The 23,492-nt window shown below is 51.5% G+C and overlaps 1 protein-coding gene across 3 annotated transcripts; it reads right to left on the bottom strand.

The window, feature by feature from the left end:
• Window positions 1-687: 687 nt before the first annotated feature.
• Window positions 688-22,715, bottom strand: F11R (F11 receptor). Of its 3 annotated transcripts, none has more exons than XM_059145254.1 (10): window positions 22,279-22,441; window positions 5,318-5,383; window positions 5,047-5,154; window positions 4,736-4,882; window positions 4,258-4,460; window positions 3,746-3,848; window positions 3,491-3,598; window positions 3,261-3,273; window positions 2,952-3,000; window positions 2,663-2,840 (listed from the first exon to the last, which is right to left on the bottom strand). In XM_059145254.1, the coding sequence occupies exons 1-10, from the start codon at window positions 22,337-22,339 to the stop codon at window positions 2,805-2,807; spliced, it is 894 nt and encodes a 297-aa protein (XP_059001237.1). In that variant the 5' UTR covers window positions 22,340-22,441; the 3' UTR covers window positions 2,663-2,804. The 3 variants fall into 3 exon arrangements, with proteins under 3 accessions (XP_059001238.1, XP_059001237.1, XP_059001239.1); XM_059145256.1 differs by lacking the exon at window positions 3,491-3,598 and adding an exon at window positions 3,373-3,442; XM_059145255.1 differs by lacking the exon at window positions 3,261-3,273 and having other exon boundaries at window positions 688-2,840; window positions 22,279-22,715.
• Between the last annotated feature and the right edge of the window lie 777 nt (window positions 22,716-23,492).

Genomic DNA, 23,492 nt, shown 5'->3' with positions numbered 1-23,492 from the left:
CAGTGGGCAGCCCAGTGCAGGGCTTGAACTCAGGACCCTAGATCAAGACCAGAGCTGAGATCAAAAGTTGGTCACTTAACCACCCCTTTTTAAGATTTTAAGTAATCTTTACATCCAACATGGGGCTGAAACCTACAACCTACAACCCCCAAATCAAGGGGTATATGTCCCACCAACTGAGCCAGCCAGGTGCCCCGTCTGTAGAATCTGTTAAGACAGAACACATCCTGGGGCACCTGGGTGGCTCGGAGAGAATGATCCCAGGGTCCAGGGATGAGCCCTGGGTCAGGCTCCTTGCTCAGTGGGAAGCCTGCTTCTCCCTCCCCCACTTACTCCCCACCACTCCCCCAACTTGTGTTGTCAAATAAACAAAATCTTAAAAAAAAAAAAAAAAAAAAAAGCAGACATCCTTGACAATCATTTTCTCCCCAGTCACACTGGGTTTGTCTCTCAAAACACCTGTCTCCATAGAACTGCTTCCCCCAGGTGCTACTTCAATTTAAGAGAATGTCCATTTGCATCAACCCCATTCAGGCACAGGCCAACTCTTAGGTTTAAGACACATTATCAGGCTCTGTGGAAGGATTCCTCAAATCTCTTAATAAGGCTATCAGGAAGATTCTGAATTTCCAAGTCACTCCAAAGACCCTCTTCTTTTAACACAGACCCTCAGGATTTTAAACAAACTCAATGTGAAAAATAAACATTTATTACAAAAATGAGTTTTGACATTTCAAAATGAAAACAAGACAAGGTGTTTTCCAACTCATAGAGGCTGCGGTAAGCTGCAGAAGTAAATCCCAAGGCCGGTAATAAAGGACTCCAGCTCACCACAAGCCACTGAGGGAGTGAGGAACCCTTCCCCTCAGACTTAAAGGAACAATGAATCACCTACCTCTGCTTTCCTGTGGTGTTTTCTCTCTGCAACCCCCCCGCCCCCATCTCGCAAGCAAGACCCAAAGCTGAAACATACTTTAAAAATCTCACTTACTGAACCGTTCCATAATCCCTACTTTTATTGTTTCATTAAATTTTATTTCCATCTGGAATATTTACTTTTTATTGGTGCATGACCCTTAACTGATGGTCTGGTTGGTTTCGTTTTTCCTTTTGGATTCTTGATAGAACACTCGATTCTGTTAGGGATTTCCAGATAAGGGAATAAAACATGGCCAAGTGGGGCTCAGCGTCCTCCACAGAAAGAAGCAACGTCAGCCCTGGGAAACCCCGTACTTGCCCTCTTGCTGGTTAATGGACTGGGGGGGCCGTGGTAGATGGGGAAACAGAAATCTAAGGGCAGAAAAGGCTCCGGATGGACAGAAGGAAGCAACGACAGGCAGGCCGCCCTGCTCACTGCTGCTCACTCCCACCCAACCACCCAGTCTTCTGTCCTGCTCTCAAAACGGTCTTTTCCTCAAACAGCCCCCCCCCCACCATCCAGCTTAAATAAAGTAGTAATTGCTGCTTTAAACTACTACTAAAGAAGAACTTCTTCAAAAGGTTTGAGGAATCCTCCTGCCTCGGGCTCTGGAGCTTCCCCACAGCCGCAGATTAGTCTGTTAACGCATCTGGCTGGCAGAGGGGAGGTGGGCACATTCTCCTCCCACGCGGTGGAGGAGACCCTGCAGAAGCCCCGAGCACCGGCTCGGCTTCCCCGGGGCACCCTCCAGCAGAAGGCTCTGCCTCTGCCACAAGAGGGCTCTAGACTGAGGGTCGGACGCCCAGAGGCTCCACTTGGGACAGGAACCAGGAAGGGGTGGGACAGGGAGCCGGGACCAGGCCAGGTTGCAGGCAAATGGCGCTTCGGGCAGCTTCCCGTTTGTACAACGGAGCCCGGGAACCTCACTTCCCCACTTCCCACAGCAAGAAGCTCTGATAAACCAAGGTTTTATTTCCAGCAACATCCAAACACACACCAACAAAATCTCACCGAAGAGCCACGAAGCCCTCCTGCACACACGGGATTTCAGCAACTGAGACCACGCACGCAGGCACACACGCGCTCCGCAAAGGGCTCAGAGCTCCTGCACACATTCCCACCGCCCTGCAGACGTATCCCAACAGCGTCCGCCCAGCTGCTGCAGCCAACGGCGACAGTCTGAGCTTCCAGCTCCAGCTTCCTTTTCTCTGTGGTTTTAAAGCGCTTCTGCTCCGTGTCCCCTGAAAGCTGGCTGTGCTCTCCACACAGAACCAAAGCTCCTGTTTTTTTCCCCGAAGACACAGCTGGTGCCGGTCTGCTTGTGTCGAGGACAGTGCAAGAGGATCGCAGTGGCACTTCCCGAGGGAAGACAGAACAAACGGGGTGCGGTCCCCAAGCAACCTGTCAGCCGTCAGCAGCTCGGTCTCCAGTCTCCACCCTGGAACCGCAGATACCTCCTCAGCAGGAGGAAAGGGCCGGGGATAAGCTCAAGGTCACTACTCCTGGGCCCTGACACGGTTGGGGTGGGTGGGTAGAGAGTGCCTGCCACTGTTGCCGCCTGCCTGGAGGGAGGTCAACGCGTATCAATCAGGACTCCTGCCCGATCCCTCACAGGGATGGGGATCGAAAGCTTTAAACAAGTCCCAGACCACTCAGCAGTGGTGGGAACAGAGGGGAGGGGCAGAAGGAAGGGGCCACAGCCGACATTATTAAAAAAAAAACAAAACAAAACAAAAAAACACATCCTAACTAAGATAAAAGTGGGGACCCTTGTGGGGCTAGAAGACACGTAAGGCATTCTGTGAAAGTACAGATATCATGGGCCAGAGTCTGGTAGCACCAGCGTAAGGCAAGCACAGAGGACAGGAGGTAAGCTGGACCAGGGTCACACCAGGAACGACGAAGTCTGTCTGAACTCCCCCTGGGGAAACAGAGACATCAAATCAACTCTATCCTGGCCTTTAGCTGCTCATCTCCCGCGCGGGGGACACAGGCCAGAAGCCCCCTCTTTGTCCCAGGGTAGCACACTCACTTCGCTGCGGGCACTGGGCTGGCTGTAAATCGCCTTCTTACTCGAGGTCCTGCAGACAAGCCAGAGGATGGAGATGCTCAGTCCCTAGTGCTCCCCTTAGCCGCTGCTCGCCAGCGGGGGAGGCTGGACTCAGCGTCACAGAAGCACAGAGTTCTCAGACTACAGGGACAGGTAGAGAGCCGGATGTCCGCCCACACGGGGCTGCCCCCACCTCCGTCTCCAGCCCCTTCCCCTGGGCCCATCTCAGCTTCAAACCACAGGCGTCCACGTTCTCAACCTCAGGGATCCCCACGACGGCACCTCACTCACCCTTTCTTTGTTCCTGAAAGAGAAGAACCGGGACCATGAGCAAGAGCAGGGCAGAAGCAGGCCGGACACGCAAGAGAGGGGAAACAGCACGCAGGCGGTAAGTGGCGCTCACCCGGGAGAGAACCCCGCACGTGTGGGCTCACTATCCGCTCTGTGCTCAGGAGGCACCCAAGAACCGTGCCCTGAAACGGGGGCGATAAAAAGGACAGCCTCTGAGGGCAGATACTCACTGTCAAAGTAGCCTCGTCTATAGGCGAACCAGATGCCCAAAATCAAGAATCCAAGGAGAATGAGCGTCACAAGGACAGCTGCCACGATGCCCCCCACGTTCAACTCCGCTATGGGACACAAACGAGAGGTCAGGGCCCTGACGGCTCACTCCCACTGCTGACACCACCACCGACGCCAGGAGGGAGAGCAGACCCCGACCCCGACCCCCACCCCAGGTCCACGCGCCCGCCGCCGCTCCGCACACCCGCGCTCACCGGCCTCCATGCGCACAGCGTCTGACCGCATGGGGGTCCCGTGACCGTTCTGTGCCTGACACATGTACTCGCCGGAGTCAGAGGCTGACACGGGGTTGAAGACCTGGAGGGAAGAAAACAGGTGGCTTCCTGCCCGAGAAGCCAAGGACCTACTTCTGCTTTTTCGTGTGTTTTTTTTTTCCGTGTGTGTTTTAAGTTCTACGCCCAACGTGGAGCTTGAACTCACGACCCCGAGACCAAGACGCGCAAGCCTCCAGTGACGGAGTCAGCCAGGTGCACCTCAGTTTTTGCTTCTTAACTGCACTAGCGGTGACAAATCACATCACGTTACTTTCAGGTGTACGACAGGATGACTCCACTGTTCTACGCGTTATGCAGTGTTCATCCCGCCATGTGTCCAAGTGCCCATCTTTGGTCTCTTGACCCCGAAGCCAAATCCACCTGTAGCTACTCCTCCCCACCTTCAAGGGTTCTGTCAGTGCCCCCGCCCCCCCCCGCTACCCCAACCCTACCAGCTCCCCGGTCTTGTGATCCAGGCTATAGGAGGAGTTGCTGAAGGCGCGGCTGCTCTTGGGGTCCGTGGGCATCATGACCCCATCCTTGTACCAGGAGAACTCGGACGGGGGAGAGCCGTCCTTCTCCGAGCAGGTCAGCACTGCCCGACTCCCGATGGTGGCCGAGGACGGGATGCTGACAGTAGGCTTGGATGGAGGCACTGTAAGGGGACAGAAGGGGCTGAGCCCAGGTCAGAGGGCACTGCCTAGAGGCTACACCGCTGATACCCCATTCCTCAGCTCTGGCCTCCAACCCACACCATGCCCTCAGCCTCCCCCACCCAGGGGCTCAGCCCCTCTCTGCCGGCACCGGGACGCTGAATGCCCCCAGCCAGAAGCGTCCTCACCATCAGGGAGCTCCGAAGCTCACCAGAGCCTGTGAGGGTTTAGGGAAGCAATGAATGCCAAGACCACACAGAAAAGGTGTGGCGCATACCAAGCACGACGAGCTTGACGGTGACCTCCCCATAGGTGTTGCCGCCTTCGTCGGAGACCATACACGTATACGTGCCCGTGTCTTTCCGGGTCACAGAATGGAAAGTGATGCCACTGTGTGAGAAGGTAACTCGGTCCTCATAGGAAGCTACCAGGAGAGAGGAAGGACAGGCTGAATGAGTCGGGGAGATGAGAGACGCCGGCGATGGTGGCAGGACAGGCATGTGCCCCAGGCCGCAGCTCTCCCCTGGAATCCAGGCCCATCAGTCCCTCCACAGCCGGGACCATCAGAAAGGAAGGAGAACAACTCACCTGTGATCTTGTTGTTATAGCAGACGAGGCTGGTGATGTCACCTTGGGCAAACTTCCACTCCACGCGGGGAGAGGAGAAGCCGGAGTAGGAGCAGGACAGCTTGGCGGCTGCAGACGGGACAGAAGTGAAGAGGAGGAAGGAGCAGCAGCACATGGGAAAGGGGAAAAGGCCCCCAACAGCGGCCCGTGCTGGATGCTCTCCAAGTCCCTGGGGACCTGCACCTGCTCCCGCCCGCCCCAGACCCCCACCCCCGAGCTGCCCTGCACTCACGTTTGTTCTCAGCAACGGAGACTTCCCGTTCCGACGTGTACACCGCCCCCCTGCTCAGCGCCGAGCCTGAGGAGGACAGGGGCAGCCCCATCAGGAGGGGACAGAAGAGCATCCCCGCTGACGGGGCTTCGGAGGCTGGGCACCTCCCATGGCTTCTCCAAGGTGAGGAGATTCTGTGATCCAAGCTCCTCCTGGGTCTCACATCGCCAATATCCTAAACATTTTCTTTAACTGCTTTCTGCCATAACGGCAGGCCAATCCTTCCATTATCAATGGAAATGAAGTATTTCTTTCGAATGTAATTTCTTTTACTCCTTCTGTTTCCCTCTACAACTCCCAATAATCTTTTTAATTTTTTTTTTAAGATTTTATATATTTATTTGAGAGAGAGACAGAGCACAAGCAGGGGTAGATGCAGGGGGAGAGGGAAAAGCAGGCTCCCCGTTAAGCGGGGACCCCAACATGGGACTCGATCCCAGGCGCCGGGATCATGACCTGAGCCAAAGGCAGACGCTTCACCAACTGAGCCACCCAGGAGCCCCAGCAACTCCCAATAATCTAATTGGATTCCTACTCATCCAAGAACAGCTTCCGCACTGACATTTCATGGTTCAGAGAAAGCTTCTCAACAAATAATTAATTGCAACCACTTGTCAGACACTCCTGGCAGGAAGCCAGCAAAGCTGGAGACGGGGAAGGCGGGGAGGGGAGGCGGGGAGGGGGGGAAGGGGGGAGGGAGACAGGAGGCAGGGAGTCGTGGAGGGAGGGAGGGAAGGAGCAATAATGAGGATAATAACAACACTTGACATTTGTAGGGCATTTTGTGCTTTTTAAAGTGTTTTCACATGCATTACATCGTTTGATCCTTGAAAGAAGCGTGGCAGATCAGCAGGACAAGTGTTATTATCCAGTTTTACACGAGGAACCAAGCCAATGAGAAGGAAAGAATCGTGCCTAAGATCACACAGCCGGGCCTGAGAGGGAGCCAGGACCAGGCCTGGGCGAGATCCTCCCCCAAGAATCTCCTCCTGCCCAGTGGAGAAGGAAAGGAAGACATGGTGTGTACTGGGGGGAAGGGCTGGGGCAGGGGGGTGGGGGGGTGGGGGGGGCAGGGCTAACCAAGTGCGGCCACCACGGCCAGTGGCGGGGAAGGGGGTCCAGCACTCGACAGGCAGCACCAGAGACAGACTCTGGGAGAGCCAGACTCGGCTGCAGACCTGCACTTGCACAAACATCCCATTCAGGGTTTCCACGCTCAACCAACCACCAAGTGTGCGTTCGTTATAATTCTAAGAGTCCGTCTTCCTTAGATTAATGCGAGCACATTCTGCCTCTCTGTGATTACTCACGTAACTGAATTCAGTCTGGTGACTTCTGAGCCTCCTTTTTCTCACCTGAAACACTTAAGGTTTGAACTAGATGTTCTCTAAAGTCCTTGAGGGGTTTTGTTTTTGGTTTTGTTTTCGAACTAATATATAAAGAGTGCTTTTATACAGGGGTGCCTAGTAGCTCAGTCGGTTAAGCATCTGCCTTCAGCTCAGGTCATGATCCTGGGGTTCTGGGACTGAGTCCTGCATCAGGCTCCCTGCTCGGCACAGAGCCTGCTTCTCCCTCTGCCTCTGCCTCTGCCTACGGCTCCCTCTGATTGTGTTCTCTCTCTCTCTCTGACAAATAAAATAAAATAAAATCTTTAAATAAATTAAATTAAATTTTAGAAATACTTTTATACATTTTTCTCAACTTGACACAACACCGTGAATTAGTCCAGATTAAGTTTCTCTCTCTCCCATTTTACGTATGAGAAAATTATATATCTAAAAAGTTAAGGGGCTAGCCCATGTTTTCGTAACTATACAAGACCAGAGCTCAGATGAGCACACAGCTTCCCCCGTCACTCTCTTTTCTCCCTTTTTACTTTTATTTTTTAAAGATTTTTTATTTATCAGAGAGAGAGCGAGCTGGGGGAAGGGGCAGCTGAGCAGGGAGCCTGACTCGGGGCTCGGTCTCACCACCCGGAGATCATGACCTGAGCCGAAACCAAGAGTCTGACACAACTGCCTGAGCCACCCCGATGCCCTTTCCCCTTTTCATACCGCACTTTTATAAGCCATGCGGTTCCTCAGAAAAGCCATGGCTTAATGGGGGCAGACTACACAATAAATGTTATTCTTTTAAAAGTCAGGTCCGTTTCACCTGTGAATTATCTCTAATAGTATTATTACATTGTATCTGTACAACATTGGGCATTACATTTTAATGTCAAATTTACAACCAAACGTAATGAGAGACAAGAAACGAAATCACACAGCCTTCACTTAATTGAAAACTGGGCACACTGACATTCTTACTCAGCTGTTATTGGGAATGCTGATAATGAAATGTTTTGATTTTCGCCCCAGTCAGCCTCCTCTGCTTTGATGATGGGAACTCTGTTTTTAAGATCCTCAAATGTTACAGCTTGCTACCTGTGATGTGCGGCAGGATGCTCGAGCAGGATCTCCCTTCAGGAATGAAGGACTAGTTTTCCAGCTGCTGGGACTTCTGCCAGATGAGGCCCTCGGCCCCCAGCCCTTCTGGGGACAGACAGCACACTGCCGGGCCCAGGGCATGCCTGGCACAAGGGCAGGGGCAGTGCCCCAGCAATGAATGAGAGCAGGAGGGCAGCTCCAGAGAGCCCCAGCTCTACTGCCCTGATGCCCCAACCCCCCAACTTGGGAAAACACAGAAAGGCTATTCCCACCCCAAAGCTCTGCTGGGGAACAGGCTGAGGCTTCGATACAACTGAACTTCTCCCTCTGCCCAGTCCTGCTTCCCTTCCCTTCCCTAGGTGTGGACCCCAAGAGCACTCCCTAATAAATGTCTTGGTTCAGTAATTGACATCTCAGGGTCAGTACCTGCCACACCCCCCCCACCTCCCTCAGAGGCAGGATCGCAGCTGACCTCCTGTGGCCTGACCTCCAATACGCAAGCTCTACTGTGCTTGCGAGTCGCTGCATGCCCTGGCCGGGCCTCACACCGCACGCCCTCCACACCTCACCATCGTGGACCACTCCCCAGCCCCCCCCCCCACCCGGCCTCCGCTCGTCCCTCCTGAACAAGCCTCTGGAACCAGGCTGCCTGACTCAAATCCCAGCTCTGGGACCTCCTAGGCTGAGGGACCCGGGCAGGCTACCTTAGTCACTCTGAACCTCGGTTCACCCATCTGTAAAATGGGGATAATAACAGTTTCTACATCAAAGGCCTGTGGTTAAGAGTTAAACAAGCTAATACAAATAAAATGCCTACAACAGGAAGCACCAAGTAACTAACTACTTTATCTTCTATTATTATTATTATTATCCTCATCTGCCCATAGATCCTCTGTACACACTTATTTTTCTGACCTCACAGTTTCTTCAGTAAGACATATAAATAGGGCACCTGGGTGACTCAGTGGGTTAAGCCTCTGCTTTTGGCTCAGGTCATGATCTCAGGGTCCTGGGATTGAGCCCCGCGTCTGGCTCTCTGTCTGCCTCTCTGCCTACTTGTGACTTCTCTCTCTCTCTGTCAAATAAATAAATAAAATCTTTTCAAAAAAGACATATAAATAAATATAAACTCTGCCTGCAAAATGCTGATGTCCCAGCCCACCAAACCACTGTCCTCTCTCATGGTATCTGCCTTGAAAAGGCTAACTCTTTTCTAGAACTTTCAGATAGACCAGCAGAGCAGAGAGCGGCCCTCACTGCACCCGACCTCCATCAGGACACTGCAGTCCCCCTCCGACTGTCCTCATCTATTTCGTATTCCCCTTGCCCCGTCATGCCCCCCACTCCTCTGCCCTGAAGCCTGGACCCGTACTTGGCTCACGACACACACTCAGATGCCCCCCACTCATGCACGTGCTAAACAAAGCAGAAGGAAAATTTGTCCTTTTCATGGTGATGCTTGATCTACTCTAAATTCACAATAAGAAAAGCCACAAAACTCAAAGGCCTCAGTCGATGTTTGGCCCTTCCCTGTGCACTGAGCCTGCCCTCAGCCTCCTGCTCCTCCCTCCACAGGCCTCCTGGGGGTTCCAGCCCCACACACTGGTTCACTGCTCAGCCTATTGCAGTAGTCTTGGGCTCTCACGTTGGAAGTAAAACTGCTTTTACTAAGATCACCAGCTATGGCATTCCTCAATTCTAAGAAGCCCTGATTATATGATTTACATTGATTTAATAACAGCTTCTTGGGGGGACATCGTATTAAATGCACGCCTAGGCCCTGCAGACGGCTGCCTTCCCCGAAAATGACTCCGGCGGCACCTGGGCAGCTCTGTCGATTGAGCACCTGACTCTCGACCTTGGCTCAGGTCATGATCTCAGGGCTGTAAGATGGAGCCCTGAATCAGGCTCCCAGCTCAGCACAAAGCCTGCCTGAAATTCTCTCTCTCTCTCTCTCAAAATAAATAGGTAGAGAGGTAGGCAGAGAGAGAGAGGAAGGGAAGCAGGCTCCCTGCTGAGCAAAGAGCCCGGTGCAGGGTTCAATCCCAAGACCCTGGCATCATGACCTGAGCCGAAGGCAGAGGCTTTAATTCACCGAGCCACCCAGGCACCCCTGATAAATAAAATCTTAAAAAGAAGTCACTCAGCCCCTAAGTTTCTGTGTGCCGCCCCCTCTGGTCCTCCCGCCGCTCTGAATTGGCTCGCTCTCCTTTTTGAATCTTGCTTCTTCTGTCAATACCTTAACATGAGTGATTCCCAGCACTGCATCTCAGGCCTCTTTTCCCTCCCACACTCTCTCTAGGAAATCTCAAACACAGCCCGAAATTCATCTGCACCCACCTGGGGACAGCTCCGGTGCCCACCTCCCAGCACAGCCGCAGGTGCCTACCTGTCCAGGGCTGAGCCTCCTCCGGCCCTCTCCCCCAGGACTTCACACACCCTGTCCCGCATCAGCCTCCACCCCCGACCCCCGCTCCCCTCTCCAGGCTGGTGGTATCACCATCTACTACTTGCTCACTCAAACGGGAAGCCTTCCGCAGTCACCGTCTCTCCCTCACTCTTGTCAATCCCACAGCAAGCGCTGCGCCGTCCATTCCGACCACCGCTGTTTAGTACCACCAACATCTGAAGGATTGCGACTGGTGTCTCGGGTAAACTTGCTTTTCGTCTTCTTTAGTCTTGACCCATTCAAATCCGTCCTCCACTCCACTGCCTGAGGAAGAGCTGGTATTTCCTGAGCGCTTACTGTGTGCGAGGCACTGCTACAAGCATATTACCTGGATGTTCCTTTATCCCTACAACAACCTCGAGACTTGGGTGATACTATTATTATCATCTCCATTTTTCTTTAAAGATTTACTTGTGTATTTGAGAGAGAAAGAGAATGAACTTCCAGCAGACTCCCGCTGAGTGTGGAGCCCAAGGCAGAGCTCGATCCTAAGACCCTGAGATCATGACCTGAGCTGAAACCCAGAGTCTGCGATTAACCGATTAACCTTTAACCGATTAACCGACTGAGCCACCCAGGAGGCCCTGCCCTCTCTGTTTGCTAACCCAGGGAAACTGAGGCCCCAGGCAGCTAAGTGGTGGTGCATATTCAAATCGAGGCAGCTGGATACCATACACCCTTCCTAAAAACACACATCTAACACTTGCTTCAAGTTTTCAAGGATCGCATATTGCCTCTCAAGAGAAAATCCAGACTCTTCACCCAGGCAAGTGGTCTAGCACTACCTGCCCCTCTGGTAAGTCTCTACCCTTTCAGCTTCTCCTCCAGCGGCAGAGACTCCTTCAAACTCCCAGCAAAGGGCCCTTTCCCAAGCTCTGCTTTGCTCCTGCCGCTCCAGCTCTGCGGAGCACCCTTTCCCCTTTCTTCATCTGGTCAGCAGCTGCGCATCCGCACTGTTGCCCAAGGAATGACCCACCCACCCCCAATCCTACCAGAGCTGGCTTCAGACCTGGCTTCCGACCTCATTCCTCGTTCTGAGGCTTTAACTACCCCAGGCGAAACACTTCCCACTCTAATGACATCATCTGTGCCAGCGGACGGCTCCCCTACCAGACAGCAAACCCCCAGGGAGCAGGCACCGTGTGTTATTTATTATTCTGGGTACTCAGCACTTCAGCATAATGCCTGGTACGAGTTGACATTGAACAACTCAGAGTCTTAACAAATTAGGTCATAGCAGACCATTCACTACCACATCTACTTGTTAAAGTTTATCTACAAAGATAAGCCCATTTTTCAAGCTGGCAGACAGGGTAGGCCCAAATGAAAAACAAACTTGACCCACAGCTCAATTTTTTTTTAAAGTTTAATAAACTGTTCTACTTTCAGGGGGGGAAATGATGCTTTTCCATTAATTTATTTCTTTTCTATTTTTTTCTTTTTAAGATTTTGTTTATTTGAGAGACAGAGCAGGAGCGAGGGGAGTGGGGCAGAGGGAGAGGGAGAAGCAACTCCCTGCTGAGCAGAGAGCCCAGCTCGGAGCTTAACTCCAGGACCCCTAGGATCACAACGAGAGCCAAAGGCAGACTCCAGACTGAGCCACCCAGGTGCCCCTCCATTAATCTTTTTCTTCAACTTAGCTTCAGAACTTAATAATTAAATGGTCTGGTTTTTTGTTAAGATTTCTTTCATTTTTAAGTGATCTCTACACACAACGTGGGGCTCAAATTCACAACCCCGGGATCAAGAGTTACACACTCCACTGACTGAGCCCACCAGGTACCCCCCCCCAAATTAAGTGTTGTTGTTTTGTTTTGTTTTTTTTAAAGATTTTATTTATTTATTTAACAGAGATCACAAGTAGGCAGAGTGAGAGGAAGGGAAGCAGGCTCCCCGCTAAGCAGAGAGCCGGATGCGGGCTCGATCCCAGGACCCTGAGATCACCACCTGAGCCGAAGGCAGAGGCTTAACCCACTGAGCCACCCAGGTGCCCCAAGTGTTTTAAAATCTCGTAGTTTTTAAACAGTCTCCAAACTTCTCTGCACATGCGCAATTCCCAACAGCCATTTTGCAACAAGGCCTGATTTCGGCCCCTGGTTGCAGAAGGTCTGTAGGCGCCCCCATGCACAAGGTAGAGGCTGCTTTTCTGCACCCATGCAAGTGTGCAAGACAGAAGTGCAAGTGCCAGGAGGTTGTTGATGCAAGCAGAGGGGCACCTGAGGGGCCCAGTCAGGGAAGGGGTTGCCTTCCTATCGGGTCATGATCTCAGGATCCTGGGATAGAGCCCTGCATCGGGCTCCCTGCTGAGCCCAGAGTCTAAGTCTCCCTCCCCCTCTCCCTCTGCCCCCCTACCCCTGCTCATACTCTCTCACTCTCTCTTTTGAATAAATATACAAAAGCTTAAAAAAAAAAAAAAAAAAAGCATCCAACTCCTGATCTCGACTCAGGTCCTGACTTCACAGCCCACAAGATCAACAAGCCGGAGGCAGGCTCCGCCCTCGGTGGGGAGTCCCCCTGTCCCACCCCCCACTCACACCTGCTCCTGCTCCTCTCTCTCTCTCAAATAAACAAATCTTTTTAAAAATGATAAAAAATAAAACAGCAGAAGAAAGTGGGGGAAGATGTGAATCCATTTAAAACACCTCCACCCTCTTCACGACAGATACAACCGAGAGGCGCCAAAGAAGCCCAGGTCAGTAGAGGAGGAGATCCTGGGTGTTTTTTTTTTTTTTTTTTAAGATTTTATTTACTTATTTGAGAGAGAGAGAGAGGACACGTGGGGGTATAGAAGGCAGAGGGAGCAGGTCCCAACTGAGCACAGAGCCCCATGTGGGGCTCGATCCCAGGAATCTGGGATCATGACCCGAGCTGAAGGCAGACGCTCCACTGACTGAGCCTCCCAGGAGCTCCAGAGGAGATGCTCATCAGAGCACTGCCCCTTCTGCAGAGGGAGTCTCCACAATGGTTTATGCTTGTTAGGGACGGAACTGTGATCCCCCTAAACCTCCATACCTCAAAATAGGGCTGTATTTGGAGATGTGGCCTTTCACAAAATGATTAAGTTAAAATAAGGCCCTTGGGACATGTCCTAATCCGATCTAACCAGTGTCTTTTATACAGAGAGACAGCAAAAGTGCCTCCCGCAGAGAAGACCACCAGCGAAGAGTGTGGTTTCAGAGGAACAGAGGCCGTCAGCCCTGTAGTCTTGAACTTCCAGACTGCAGAACTGTGAGAAAACAAATCACTGTTGGGGCGCCTGGGTGGCTCAGTCCATTAGGCATCTGATTTAAGCTCAGGTCCTGATCCCAGAGTCCTGGGACTGAATCCTGCGTCCAGCTCTGAGCTCAGCCCGGAGTCTGCTTCTCCCTCTCTTCTGCCCCTCTCCCGCCTCATGCTCTCCCCTTCTCAAATCAATAAATCTTCAAAAAAATTTTTAATTAAAAAAATCTTTAAAATTAAAAAGAAAATAAATAACTGTTGTTTAAGCCCCAGTCTGTGATCTTTTCTGATGGCGGACCAGGTGCATGAATACACAGGTCTACGTTGAATTTCAGCAGTGGACATTCTGGCTGAATCCCCAGTGACGACAAAGACAAACTTGACCTAGGTTTGTGATGACATTTCCACACAGTGCAAGAGTCAACATTCTGCAGAGCAAAGGAAACCATCATCAAATGAAAAGGCAACCTACTGAATGGGAGAAAAATTTTGAAAGTCGCCTATCTAATAAAGGATTACTATTCAAAAAATTGAGAACATATAAAGAACTCACAACTCAATAGCAACAAACGCCACAGAATCCATTTAAAAAATGGGCACAGGGGCACCTGAGTGGCTCAGTGGGTTGAGCCGCTGCCTTCGGCTCAGGTCATGGTCTCGGGTTCCCGGGATCAGGTCCCGCATCGGGCTCTCTGCTCGGTGGGGAGCCTGCTTCCTCCTCTCTCTCTCCGCCTGCCTCTCTGCCTACTTGTGATCTCTCTCTGTCAAATAAATAAATAAAACCTTTAAAAAAAAATGGGCACAGATCTGAATTGATGTTTTTCCGAAGAACTACAGACAGCCAGCAGGTACATGAAAAGATGCTCAACATCATGCATTTCAGGGAAGGCAAATCAAAACCACGATGAAATGTCATTTCACGTTATTATCAAAAGACAAGACGTAACAAGTATTGGTAAAGATGCAGAGAGGGAACTCTCGTGCACTGCTGGCAGGGATGCAAATTGGTGCAGCCAACACGGAATACAGTTCGGGGCGCCTCAGGAAAGTAAAAACAGAACTACCCTAGGATCCAGCAATTCCACTACTGGGTGTCTCCAAAGAAAATAAATCCACTCCTTTGAAAAGATACACGCACCTCTATGTTGGCTGTAGTATTATTTACAATAGCCAAGATATGGAAACCACCTAGGTGTCCATTCATGAATGAATGGATAAAGAATATGTGGTCCATGTATACAATGTTTTATTACTCAGCCACAAAAAAGAATGATACCTTGCCATTTGGGTTAACATGGATAGACTCTGAGGCCATTATGCTAAAGGAAATACGTCAGACAGAGAAGGACAAATACCATAGGATCTCATGTATATGTGGGATCTACATTTATCTATTTATTTATTTTATTATTACTATTTTTTTTTAGATTTTTATTTATTTGACAGAGAGAGACACAGCAAGAGAAGGAACACAAGCAGGGGAAGTGGGAGAGGGAGAAGCAGGCTCTCCGCCAAGCAGGGAGCCCAATGAAGGGCTCAATCCCAGGACCCCAGGATCATGACCTGGGCTGAAGGCAGACACCCAATGTCTGAGCCACCCAGGTACCCCTACATTTATTTTTTTTTAAATGACTGTATTTATTTATTTATTTATTTGACAGAGAGATCCTGGAGTCTAGGCAAGTCTGATAAATCTCCAGGAGAGAAAAAGGGCAGGAGGAAAGGCCAGCACAGGTGACCTGGTGAGGACTGGAGCTGCCAGCAGTAGGTAGGCAGCGGCACAAGGGGGTGGAAGTGGAAGCGCAAGAGAAAGGGAGCCGAGGTGGTGATGTAGCCATTAATACTTCAATCAATCCCTGCATGCTTTCATACAATTCAGAAGAGAGCTGATGGTGTAGAAATCTGTAAGACGGAGTGTATAGTTCTTGAAAATCGCTATGTATCTGAATAATAAAACTGTGACAAATTGTATTTTCCAAAATAGACATATGGATCTTCATGTTTATTTCATCCCACATGCTTTTCTTACACTGTGACTTGAGTCTCGGTTCCCTCCTCTTGAATCCTGGCAAGGTCTTGGGACTGCCTCGACCAATGGAGGTTCATGGCAGAAATGGCACAGTGAGCCCTCCCATTAAGGTTGGTGCCCTATGCATTTTTTTTTAAAGATTTTATTTATTTATTTAAGAGAGAGAGAGCGAGCATGAATGGTGAGGAGTAACAAGGAAAGGGAGAAGCAGACTCCCTGAAAGGGGAGCCCAATGTAGGGCTCAATCCCAGGACCCCGAGATCAAGCCCAAGCTAAAGGCAGACACTCAACCAAGCCACCCAGGGGTCCGCACTGTCTCCTTAGATTCTTTTTTTTTTTTTAAGTTTTATTTATTTGTTTGTCAGAGATTGAGAGAGAGGAGCAAGAGCAAGCACAGGCAGCCAGAGTGGCAGCAGAGGCAGAGGGAGAAGCAGGCTTCCTGCGGAGCAAGGAGCCGGATGTGGGACTCGATCCCAGGTTGCTGGGATCATGACCTGAGCGAAGGCAGCCGCCTGAGCCACCCAGGTGTCCCTGTCTCTTTAGATTCTAATCACAAAAACGCTGTGAGACAAGTACTACTGTTATCATCTCATTTCAGATGAGAACACTGAGCTTAGAACAGTTGTCCAAAATCACACGGCTACAAACAGCAAAGTAAGACGGGCATCCTATTTCAATGTGGGGCTCAAACTCATCACCTGGGGATTAAGAGTCTTACAACTCTACCAACTGAGCCAGCCAGGTGCCCCATGGTGGAAAGGGAATCTTAACCCAAGTCTGTCTAATTCTGAGGCTCCAAAACTATGACACTACAGATCATCTCCATCAGACCAAGGAAAGCCCACCCAACCTCCAAGACCCTGTTCAAATGCCCCTTGATCCATGATGACTTTCCCCAGTCAACATTAATCTCTCCCCAAATTCCAGAAATGTAGTCTAAGAAAATAAGCTTAAAGATATGTGTACAGGGTGGCACCTGGGTGGCTTAGTGGGCTAAAGCCTCTGCCTTCAGCTCAGGTCATGATCCCAGGGTTCTGGGATGGAGCCCTGCTCAGCAGGGAACCCGCTTCCCTCTCTCTCTCTGCCTGCCTCTCTGCCTACTTGTGATCTCCGTCTGTCAGATAAATAAATAAATAAAAATCTTAAAAAAAAACAAAAGCAGCAGCTGTTTAAAAAAAAGATGTATGTCCAGGGAGAATTTCACATTATTATTCATTATTCAGTATTCGTATTATTTAGCGCAGCGGAAGAAAAAAACCTGAAAGTCCGACAAAAGGTGAACAGTTCGTTCTGACATAGCCATGCAGTAGAATACTACAGAATGGAATTTGTTTAAAGCCCACTTTGCTTAAAAATACATGTACATATTATTTAAGGTATATATACATATATACTATATAATTCATAGAGAAGACTACAATTAAACACCAGTACTGTTTATCTCTTGATAATAGGATCACATGTAATTTTTAGTTTCTCTATATTCCCGTTTTCCCATTTTTCTGCACTGAACACATATTATTTCTTAATAAAAATGTATCTCTTTACTCGTATGCCCCCAAAACACTCTGTACTTTGATGACTGTGCCTGGCACATTCTGCTGTTTTTGGCTTAGTCAGTGCATGTCGTAGTTCCTTGGGAAGAGAATCCAAGCTCTCTGTGCTTCTCCGGCTCCGAGCACTGTGCTTTGCCCCGAGAAGCATTCTGTGCCCCCCACTGAAGCTCGCCGTGATGAGAAGGTGGTCACAGAGGGCAAAGGTGTCCACACTTAACAGAACCCACCACCAACCACCCCTGTACAGGCAATCAAACCCACCACAGGGAAGCTCCTCCCTTTTGCTGCTTTATCAAGAAACCTTATTTCCTTTATACATCCTGTTAATTATTAGAATGTTCCTTAAGCTGCTTTTGTGCCATGAGTTTGTTTGAATTCCATGGGGTTTTGTTGTTCGTTTTTTTTAAAGGGAAGGAAAAGGAGGGAAACCAGCCAGCCGGCCTCTCTGGTTTTCTCTACGAATTCACCCAAACTTCCCCTCTACGCATCCGAGCTCCACAGGACCCTCCCGCCGTAAGGAAGTTGGAGCGGCGGAATGAGGAGGAAGAGCCAGGGCGTCTGGTTCTGAAAGGATACTCCGTTTACCTAACGTGGGTTCCCTGAGCTTCCCTCAGGACTTCTTGAGATGTTATTCACTGCTCTATTCCTACTCTCTAGCACAGTGCTCAAAACCCTGCAGACACCCATGTTTCCTAGACTAACAAATGCATTTGGCAAAGCAGTCCTATCAGAACCTGGACCCAGTCGGGGCGCCTGGGTGGCTCAGTGGGTTAAAGCCTCTGCCTTCAGCTCAGGTCACGATCCCGGGGTCCTGGGATGGAGCCCCACATCATGCTCTCTGCTCAGCAGGGAGCCTGCTCCGCGCCCCACCCCCCGCCCTGCCTCTATGCCTACTTGTGATCTCTGTCAAATAAATAAATAAAATCCTAAAAAAAAAAAAAAAAAAAAAGAACCTGGACCTAGGGCTTCTGCCCCCGGTTTCCCCTTTCCTCCCCACCAGTCACTCTGTAAAGAAGAAACTTGCTCCTGAAGGTTAGGGTAGAACAGATAAGGAATGCGTGGGCAAGAGGAAGGCTCTGCGAGCCCAGCAACAGGTGGGCTGAGCCTAAACCGCCCTTCTTGGCTGCACCTGGAGTGACGTCAGAGGTGGAACGGCCCTCAGGACAGCAGAAGATGGATTAGCAGTGTGGGACAGGAAAGCTTTCACTTCATGGTTCCCTCCTGCCCTCTCTCTGCAGAATTCCCATTTCTAGTTCTACCTGCTCCGCTCCTCCCCTTCCCCACCCATCTCCCCAGTACTAGGGAAGGTTGTGCCCCACCCGCACAGGGCTCTCTCCAGGGGCCTGGCGTCAAGCTTCCTTGTCAGCCAGCTGCTTCCTCCTGCCCTAACCCCAACGTTGCGAAACTAATGCCACAGCCGGACTTTAGACAGAAACCCTGCTTATCAGGGAGTCCCAGACAGATGAATTCTGGGTTTTCAATGCCTGGACAAGCCCAGTGTGCATCCACTCACGTGGCTTCCCACCATCTGCCCCCCCTCACAGTGCTGTACCCTCTTTCACAATTACATCTGACAAGTGGTCATCCAGATCTTTCCTGAACCACTGAAAGGGAAACAAATGAGTTTAGAGGCCCCCACAGTCTCTCAATACTAACAGATGTGAAAACTATGCTCCATTATTTCCTACTCAATCGTGCAAAATGGGTGTAGCTTTTCAATCTACAATCTTGAATCATAACAAAGGTGTCAGCCCTTTTGGTGTCCACAGAACAGGTGGCCCTTGACTGGGTGACTTGCAGGGGCACGGTGGGCAGCGGTGGGATCTTTTTTTTTTTTTTTTAAAGATTTTATTTATTTATTTGACAGAGAGAAATCACAAGTAGACAGAGAGGCAGGCAGAGAGGGGGGGGGGGAAGCAGGCTCCCCGCTGAGCAGAGAGCCCGATGCGGGACTCGATCCCAGGACCCTGAGATCATGACCTGAGCCGAAGGCAGCGGCTTAACCCACTGAGCCACCCAGGCGCCCATGGGATCTTAAAGACCAAGACCACAACGCCCCTAATGCCAACCGGGAAAGACCTCCAGGACATCCCAAGTGAAATAAACAAGGTGCCTGAGATAACACAATGTCTGTAGTGTGTATCAATGTATCAACCTGTTCTAAGTAAATAAAACTTTTTTATTCTTTTATTTACAGGTGTTCTACCCCAAACCAAAACTGGCCTGGAGACCCCAGACATGCCCAGGTGACAAAGACACTAGCGAGAAACACCGAGAAGTGAAAGCATCCTGGAGCCGGGAGGTAGACAGAGGGAGGCACTGGAACTCCACTACCGCGCATTTGCACCATTTGCACATTTCCCAGTTCCTAGTTCCGGCTGAGCTCCGTCAGCCACTAGGTTTCAGGTTTCGAGGGACCGTCTCTGAGGAGTAAATTCAGCTGGCTAGCAGAGGGACGGAAGAGAAGTGACTCACCAGTTGTAGTTGGAGGCAAAGCTGAACAGCAAAGGTGAAAGGGCCTGAGTCAGAAGCATCAGCGGAGGAGACCAGCACACAGACTGACTCAGACACGGGGCAGCCGCTCCTGCCTTCTGGAATGTCAGGTGGGGTCCCCCACTCAAGTGGGATTGGGGGAGAGAACAAGGGTTCCAACCCAGGTTCTCCTTCTTCCCCTTGGTTACATGAGAAGTCATGCTATTCACACATGACCCTGTGCCGGGGAGATGGCTGGAAACTTTTCCAAGTGCAGGCTCCCCAGGGAGTGGGAGACGGTGCTTCTGGTCACTGGCTGTGCTTTCCCAGACCTCATTCCCTCAGTATGCGGGCTCCAATTCCTGGAGCAGCTCAGGCTTTCCTCTCCACAAGGCTTCCCAGGCTGGGGTTGGGCCTTTGCTTGACGTGAGCATATTCTGTCCTTTCTTCCTCCCTGATGGCAGGGCCCGCGATGAGCAATAGCCATAGTGGGAGAAGAAGGAACACAAGGGCACCCACATATGCTCCAGACATCCCAGGTCCAGAGGACAGACCAGACACCCAGGAAAGAACCCTTACCTTTTTAACCTTTGCCATTTGGGATCTAGCAGGGGGATACATTGCTTCCTTTGACCAACTCTCCTGGGGCAGTATTATTTCCTCCTCACAAAATCCAAAGGGGTTAACAGCTGCCCAATAATAGTTATCCCTTCCTGTACAGGTAATGTAGCTATTATCCTGGTCGACCCAAAGGGCAAGTATCATTACTCCTGCTCCACAGATAGAAAGACTGGGCACTAGCCTAAGATCACAAATAAGGCAGAGAGCCAAACTAGAACCCCGTGAGGTCACCTGATTCCTATTTCCATCCTCACTGTAGTAATCAAATCACTCCCCCTGGGGTCCAGCCACATTGAAATGTGACATGGTCACTTCCCAGGACCCACAGTCCTGTCAAGCTAATGCAACAGGCCTCAGGCTCCATTTGAATCCCTGAACAGACTAGAGGACACTCCCAAGGTCAGGATGGGGGCTATCCCAACTCTTTCTGTGCCAGTATGTGCTTATTGGGGTAAGTCACAATGCCGAAAATGAGAGAAAAAAGAAAGAGGAAAAGGAAGAAAGATGCTGGCTTTGGAAAGCTTGTAAGCCCAACACACATGGTCAGACAATGCCAGTGATGGGAAACTTCAGGCCGGGGGGAGGGGGGGCAGGGAGGTGGGGGATGGGAGGTTGAGTATCACCAGGAGGACCACCCAGAACCAAAGAAGAACCATGGGTGTCCTGAGCAGTTTGAAGATACAGGCAGAAGTAAGAAAGGCGAAGAACAGGAAAAGAGCAGCAACTCAATCAAAGAGGAAAGTGGAGGCTGAGAATGAAAGGGACAAGGGAGAGAAGGCAGGAGAGTGGACCCGGGGCGTTATCCCAAGCTGATGTTTGAGATCATGGTTCCTGTGCCACAGGGTGCTTGAGATGCTGGATCCAGCAGTGGAAAAAGGAGAAGGGGCTCAGGAAAAATTGGTTCCATTCCCAGGTCCTTTCGTCAATCTGGAAAAGTCATTTCCCCTCTTCAGACCTATTTCCGTATCTGCACAATAGGGAGAGGATCAGACTTGCTTCTGGTCCAGTTTACCCCAAGAGCTTCTGTTTTTGTGAAAAGAGACAAAGGAGCTGTCTAAGAGCAGGGAATCCATTTCCACCCTTCAAACCTGAACAAAATGAACTGCCCTATTACCACCGATGCTGATTGTGACTGTTCATTTCTTTTACCTTTCCTAAAGCACAGACCTCGAGGGAAAAACAAAGATTCCTACAGATCACATACACAAGAATCCACGGAGGCACGGGCACTCAAGAATCTGACGGATCAAGCTGGGGACCCAGGCTGCCTCACGAGGTGACCCTAAACACACACTCGGTCCCGCCCAAACCTATCTATAGACAGCCGTGTGCCCCCGCAAGTGAGCCTCATTGTTCCACAGGAAGGGGAGTTTACAAAGGAAACAAAAACTCCCAGGAGCGGCTGGGGGAGGGCAGAGCCCTGGCTCTGAGAAGGACCCAGCCAACCCACAGGCAGGTCCTCCCCCTGGGAATAGTCACTCCGTCAACAACACTTAGGAAGGACTCTCGAGGTAGCTTCCCCAGGAAGGAACTTGAAGTCCCTGCTCCGAGAAAGGCGATATTTCAAATTTATTTCCTCTTCGGAGTTTGCAGCCAGACACTTTTCCCAGAACAACCACCACCACCCCAAAGATCCAGGGGAGCTAAAGAGAGCCCCTCAGCAACAGCCAGGCAAAGAGATGCCCACCGCACCTGACCTCCATTAGACCTTCCCTGAGGACAGTCAGCGGTGCCAGGCTCAGGCTTCTCTCGGGTTGTGAGCTGTTGGTCGGGCGCCTGCTGGGGGGCAGGATGGCCCTTCCCAGGCGCGTGTGGAGGGGCACGCCTGGGTGGATGTGCGCAGGGCTCCCCCCAAGGAGTGAGGCTGGGGGAGGTGGGGCTACCCCCTCCGTAGTTTCTGGCTTCGTGCGGAGGCCGCGGCCCCCTCCCGGGGGTTCTAAGGGGACGGGTGTGGGGGAGGGGAGCCAGCCAGCGCCAGAGTGAGGGGGAGGGGAGGCAGCGGAGGGGAGGGAAGGAAAGGGGGACCAGGAGGGTGAGGCTGGCAGGTTTCTCAACTCCTCCCCTCCCGCGGGCGAGAGGCGTGGGGAGCGCCTCCTTCCAACCTCTGCCCCGACCCACCGATTCCTCCCGAAACTCCGGGAACTTACACAGGATGACCGATGTGAAGAGAAGCAGCTGCTTCCTCCCGGCTCTCGCCTCTGTCCCCATCACGATCAGGGTCCCGACACGACGCGGCCGCAGGAGCCCCGCGCAGAGACACAGCTTCAGCCACCGCCGCTCCGGGACTAAACTGCGGCCGCCAGGTTGGGCCCCGCCCGGCCCCGCCCCCCGCGACGACTGGCCGGCGCCCCGGCCCCGCGCGCTCCGATTGGTGCAGGGAGCCGCCACTCCGTTGAGTGACTCACCGCCGCCAGGTGCGACCTCTCGCACTCGGAGCGCCGGGCGCCCTGCCAAGCCCCAGCCGCCTCTGATTGGCCCAGGGGACTGTCGCGTCAGAGGCCGGGGCTCACCTTCCGCAGGTGAGGACACCCTGATTGGGCGGCGATCCCGAAGTAGGGACTTTCCGACTGGCTGGGTCCTGAGGCAGAGCGGGGGGCGGAGGGGCTACCTCGAAGGAGGAGGGAGGGGAAGCCGTGGACCCGCCTCGCCGCGTTTTCCTGGGTTTGTGTTTGGGTGTAAACTGTACGGAACCGTTGGCCGGTGAAAAACACACATTCATAGGCAGGGGTGGGGGGAGAGGGGGCGCCTGGGTGGCTCAGTCCTTAAGCGCCTGCCTTCGGCTGGGGTCCTGATCCCGGGTCCTGGGATCCAGCCCCGCGTGGGGCTCCCTGCTCAGCGGGAAGCCTGCTTCTCCCTCTCCCACTCCCCCCTGCTTGAGTTCCCTCTCTCGCTGTGTCTCTCTCTGTCCAATAAATAAGTAAAATCTAAGTCAACCAGAGAAAGACAGTTACTATATGATCTCTCTGATAGGAGGAATTGGGTGGGGGGTGGGGGGGGAGAGATAGGGTGATGGACCCTGGGACCGGTCTGTGCTATGCTGAGTGCTGTGGAATGTGGAAGCCTGATGATTCACAGACATGTACCCCTGGGGCAAATAATACATTATATGTTAATTAAAATATTTTTTTAATTTAAAAATAAATAAACAAGTAAAATCTTTTAAAAGGGGGGGGGGGGGTGTGGGGAGAGGACTGGGACGTACGTGGAATGATGCCTTGACAGAATTCTCCAACCCCGGACCCCATTCACAGCATTAAGCTTGGAGCGGACTACACAGAAGAAAGGAAGGAGAAGGGGAAGGGAGACTTCAGCCCCAAAGTGGGTAAAGCAGGATTATATTCTCTCAAGAACTTTCAACACC

This window comes from Mustela lutreola, chromosome 14 (genome assembly GCF_030435805.1).
Source record: "Mustela lutreola isolate mMusLut2 chromosome 14, mMusLut2.pri, whole genome shotgun sequence".
In the NCBI taxonomy this organism is placed as follows: Eukaryota; Metazoa; Chordata; class Mammalia; order Carnivora; family Mustelidae; genus Mustela; species Mustela lutreola.
Note: the sequence above shows the minus strand (reverse complement) of the source record. Positions and strands in the feature narration are given on the sequence as shown.

Bases quoted from the DNA above. Each gene is read 5' to 3' on its own strand.
- F11R (XM_059145255.1), bottom strand. From the start codon at position 22,339: ATGGGGACAGAGGCGAGAGCCGGGAGGAAGCAGCTGCTTCTCTTCACA. The intron at 5,155-5,317 runs GTGAGTGCAGGG...TCCCGTCTGCAG, and splicing joins CTCCGTTGCTGAGAACAAAC to CCGCCAAGCTGTCCTGCTCC. The intron at 4,461-4,735 runs GTATGCGCCACA...GTCCCCTTACAG, and splicing joins CGTCAAGCTCGTCGTGCTTG to TGCCTCCATCCAAGCCTACT.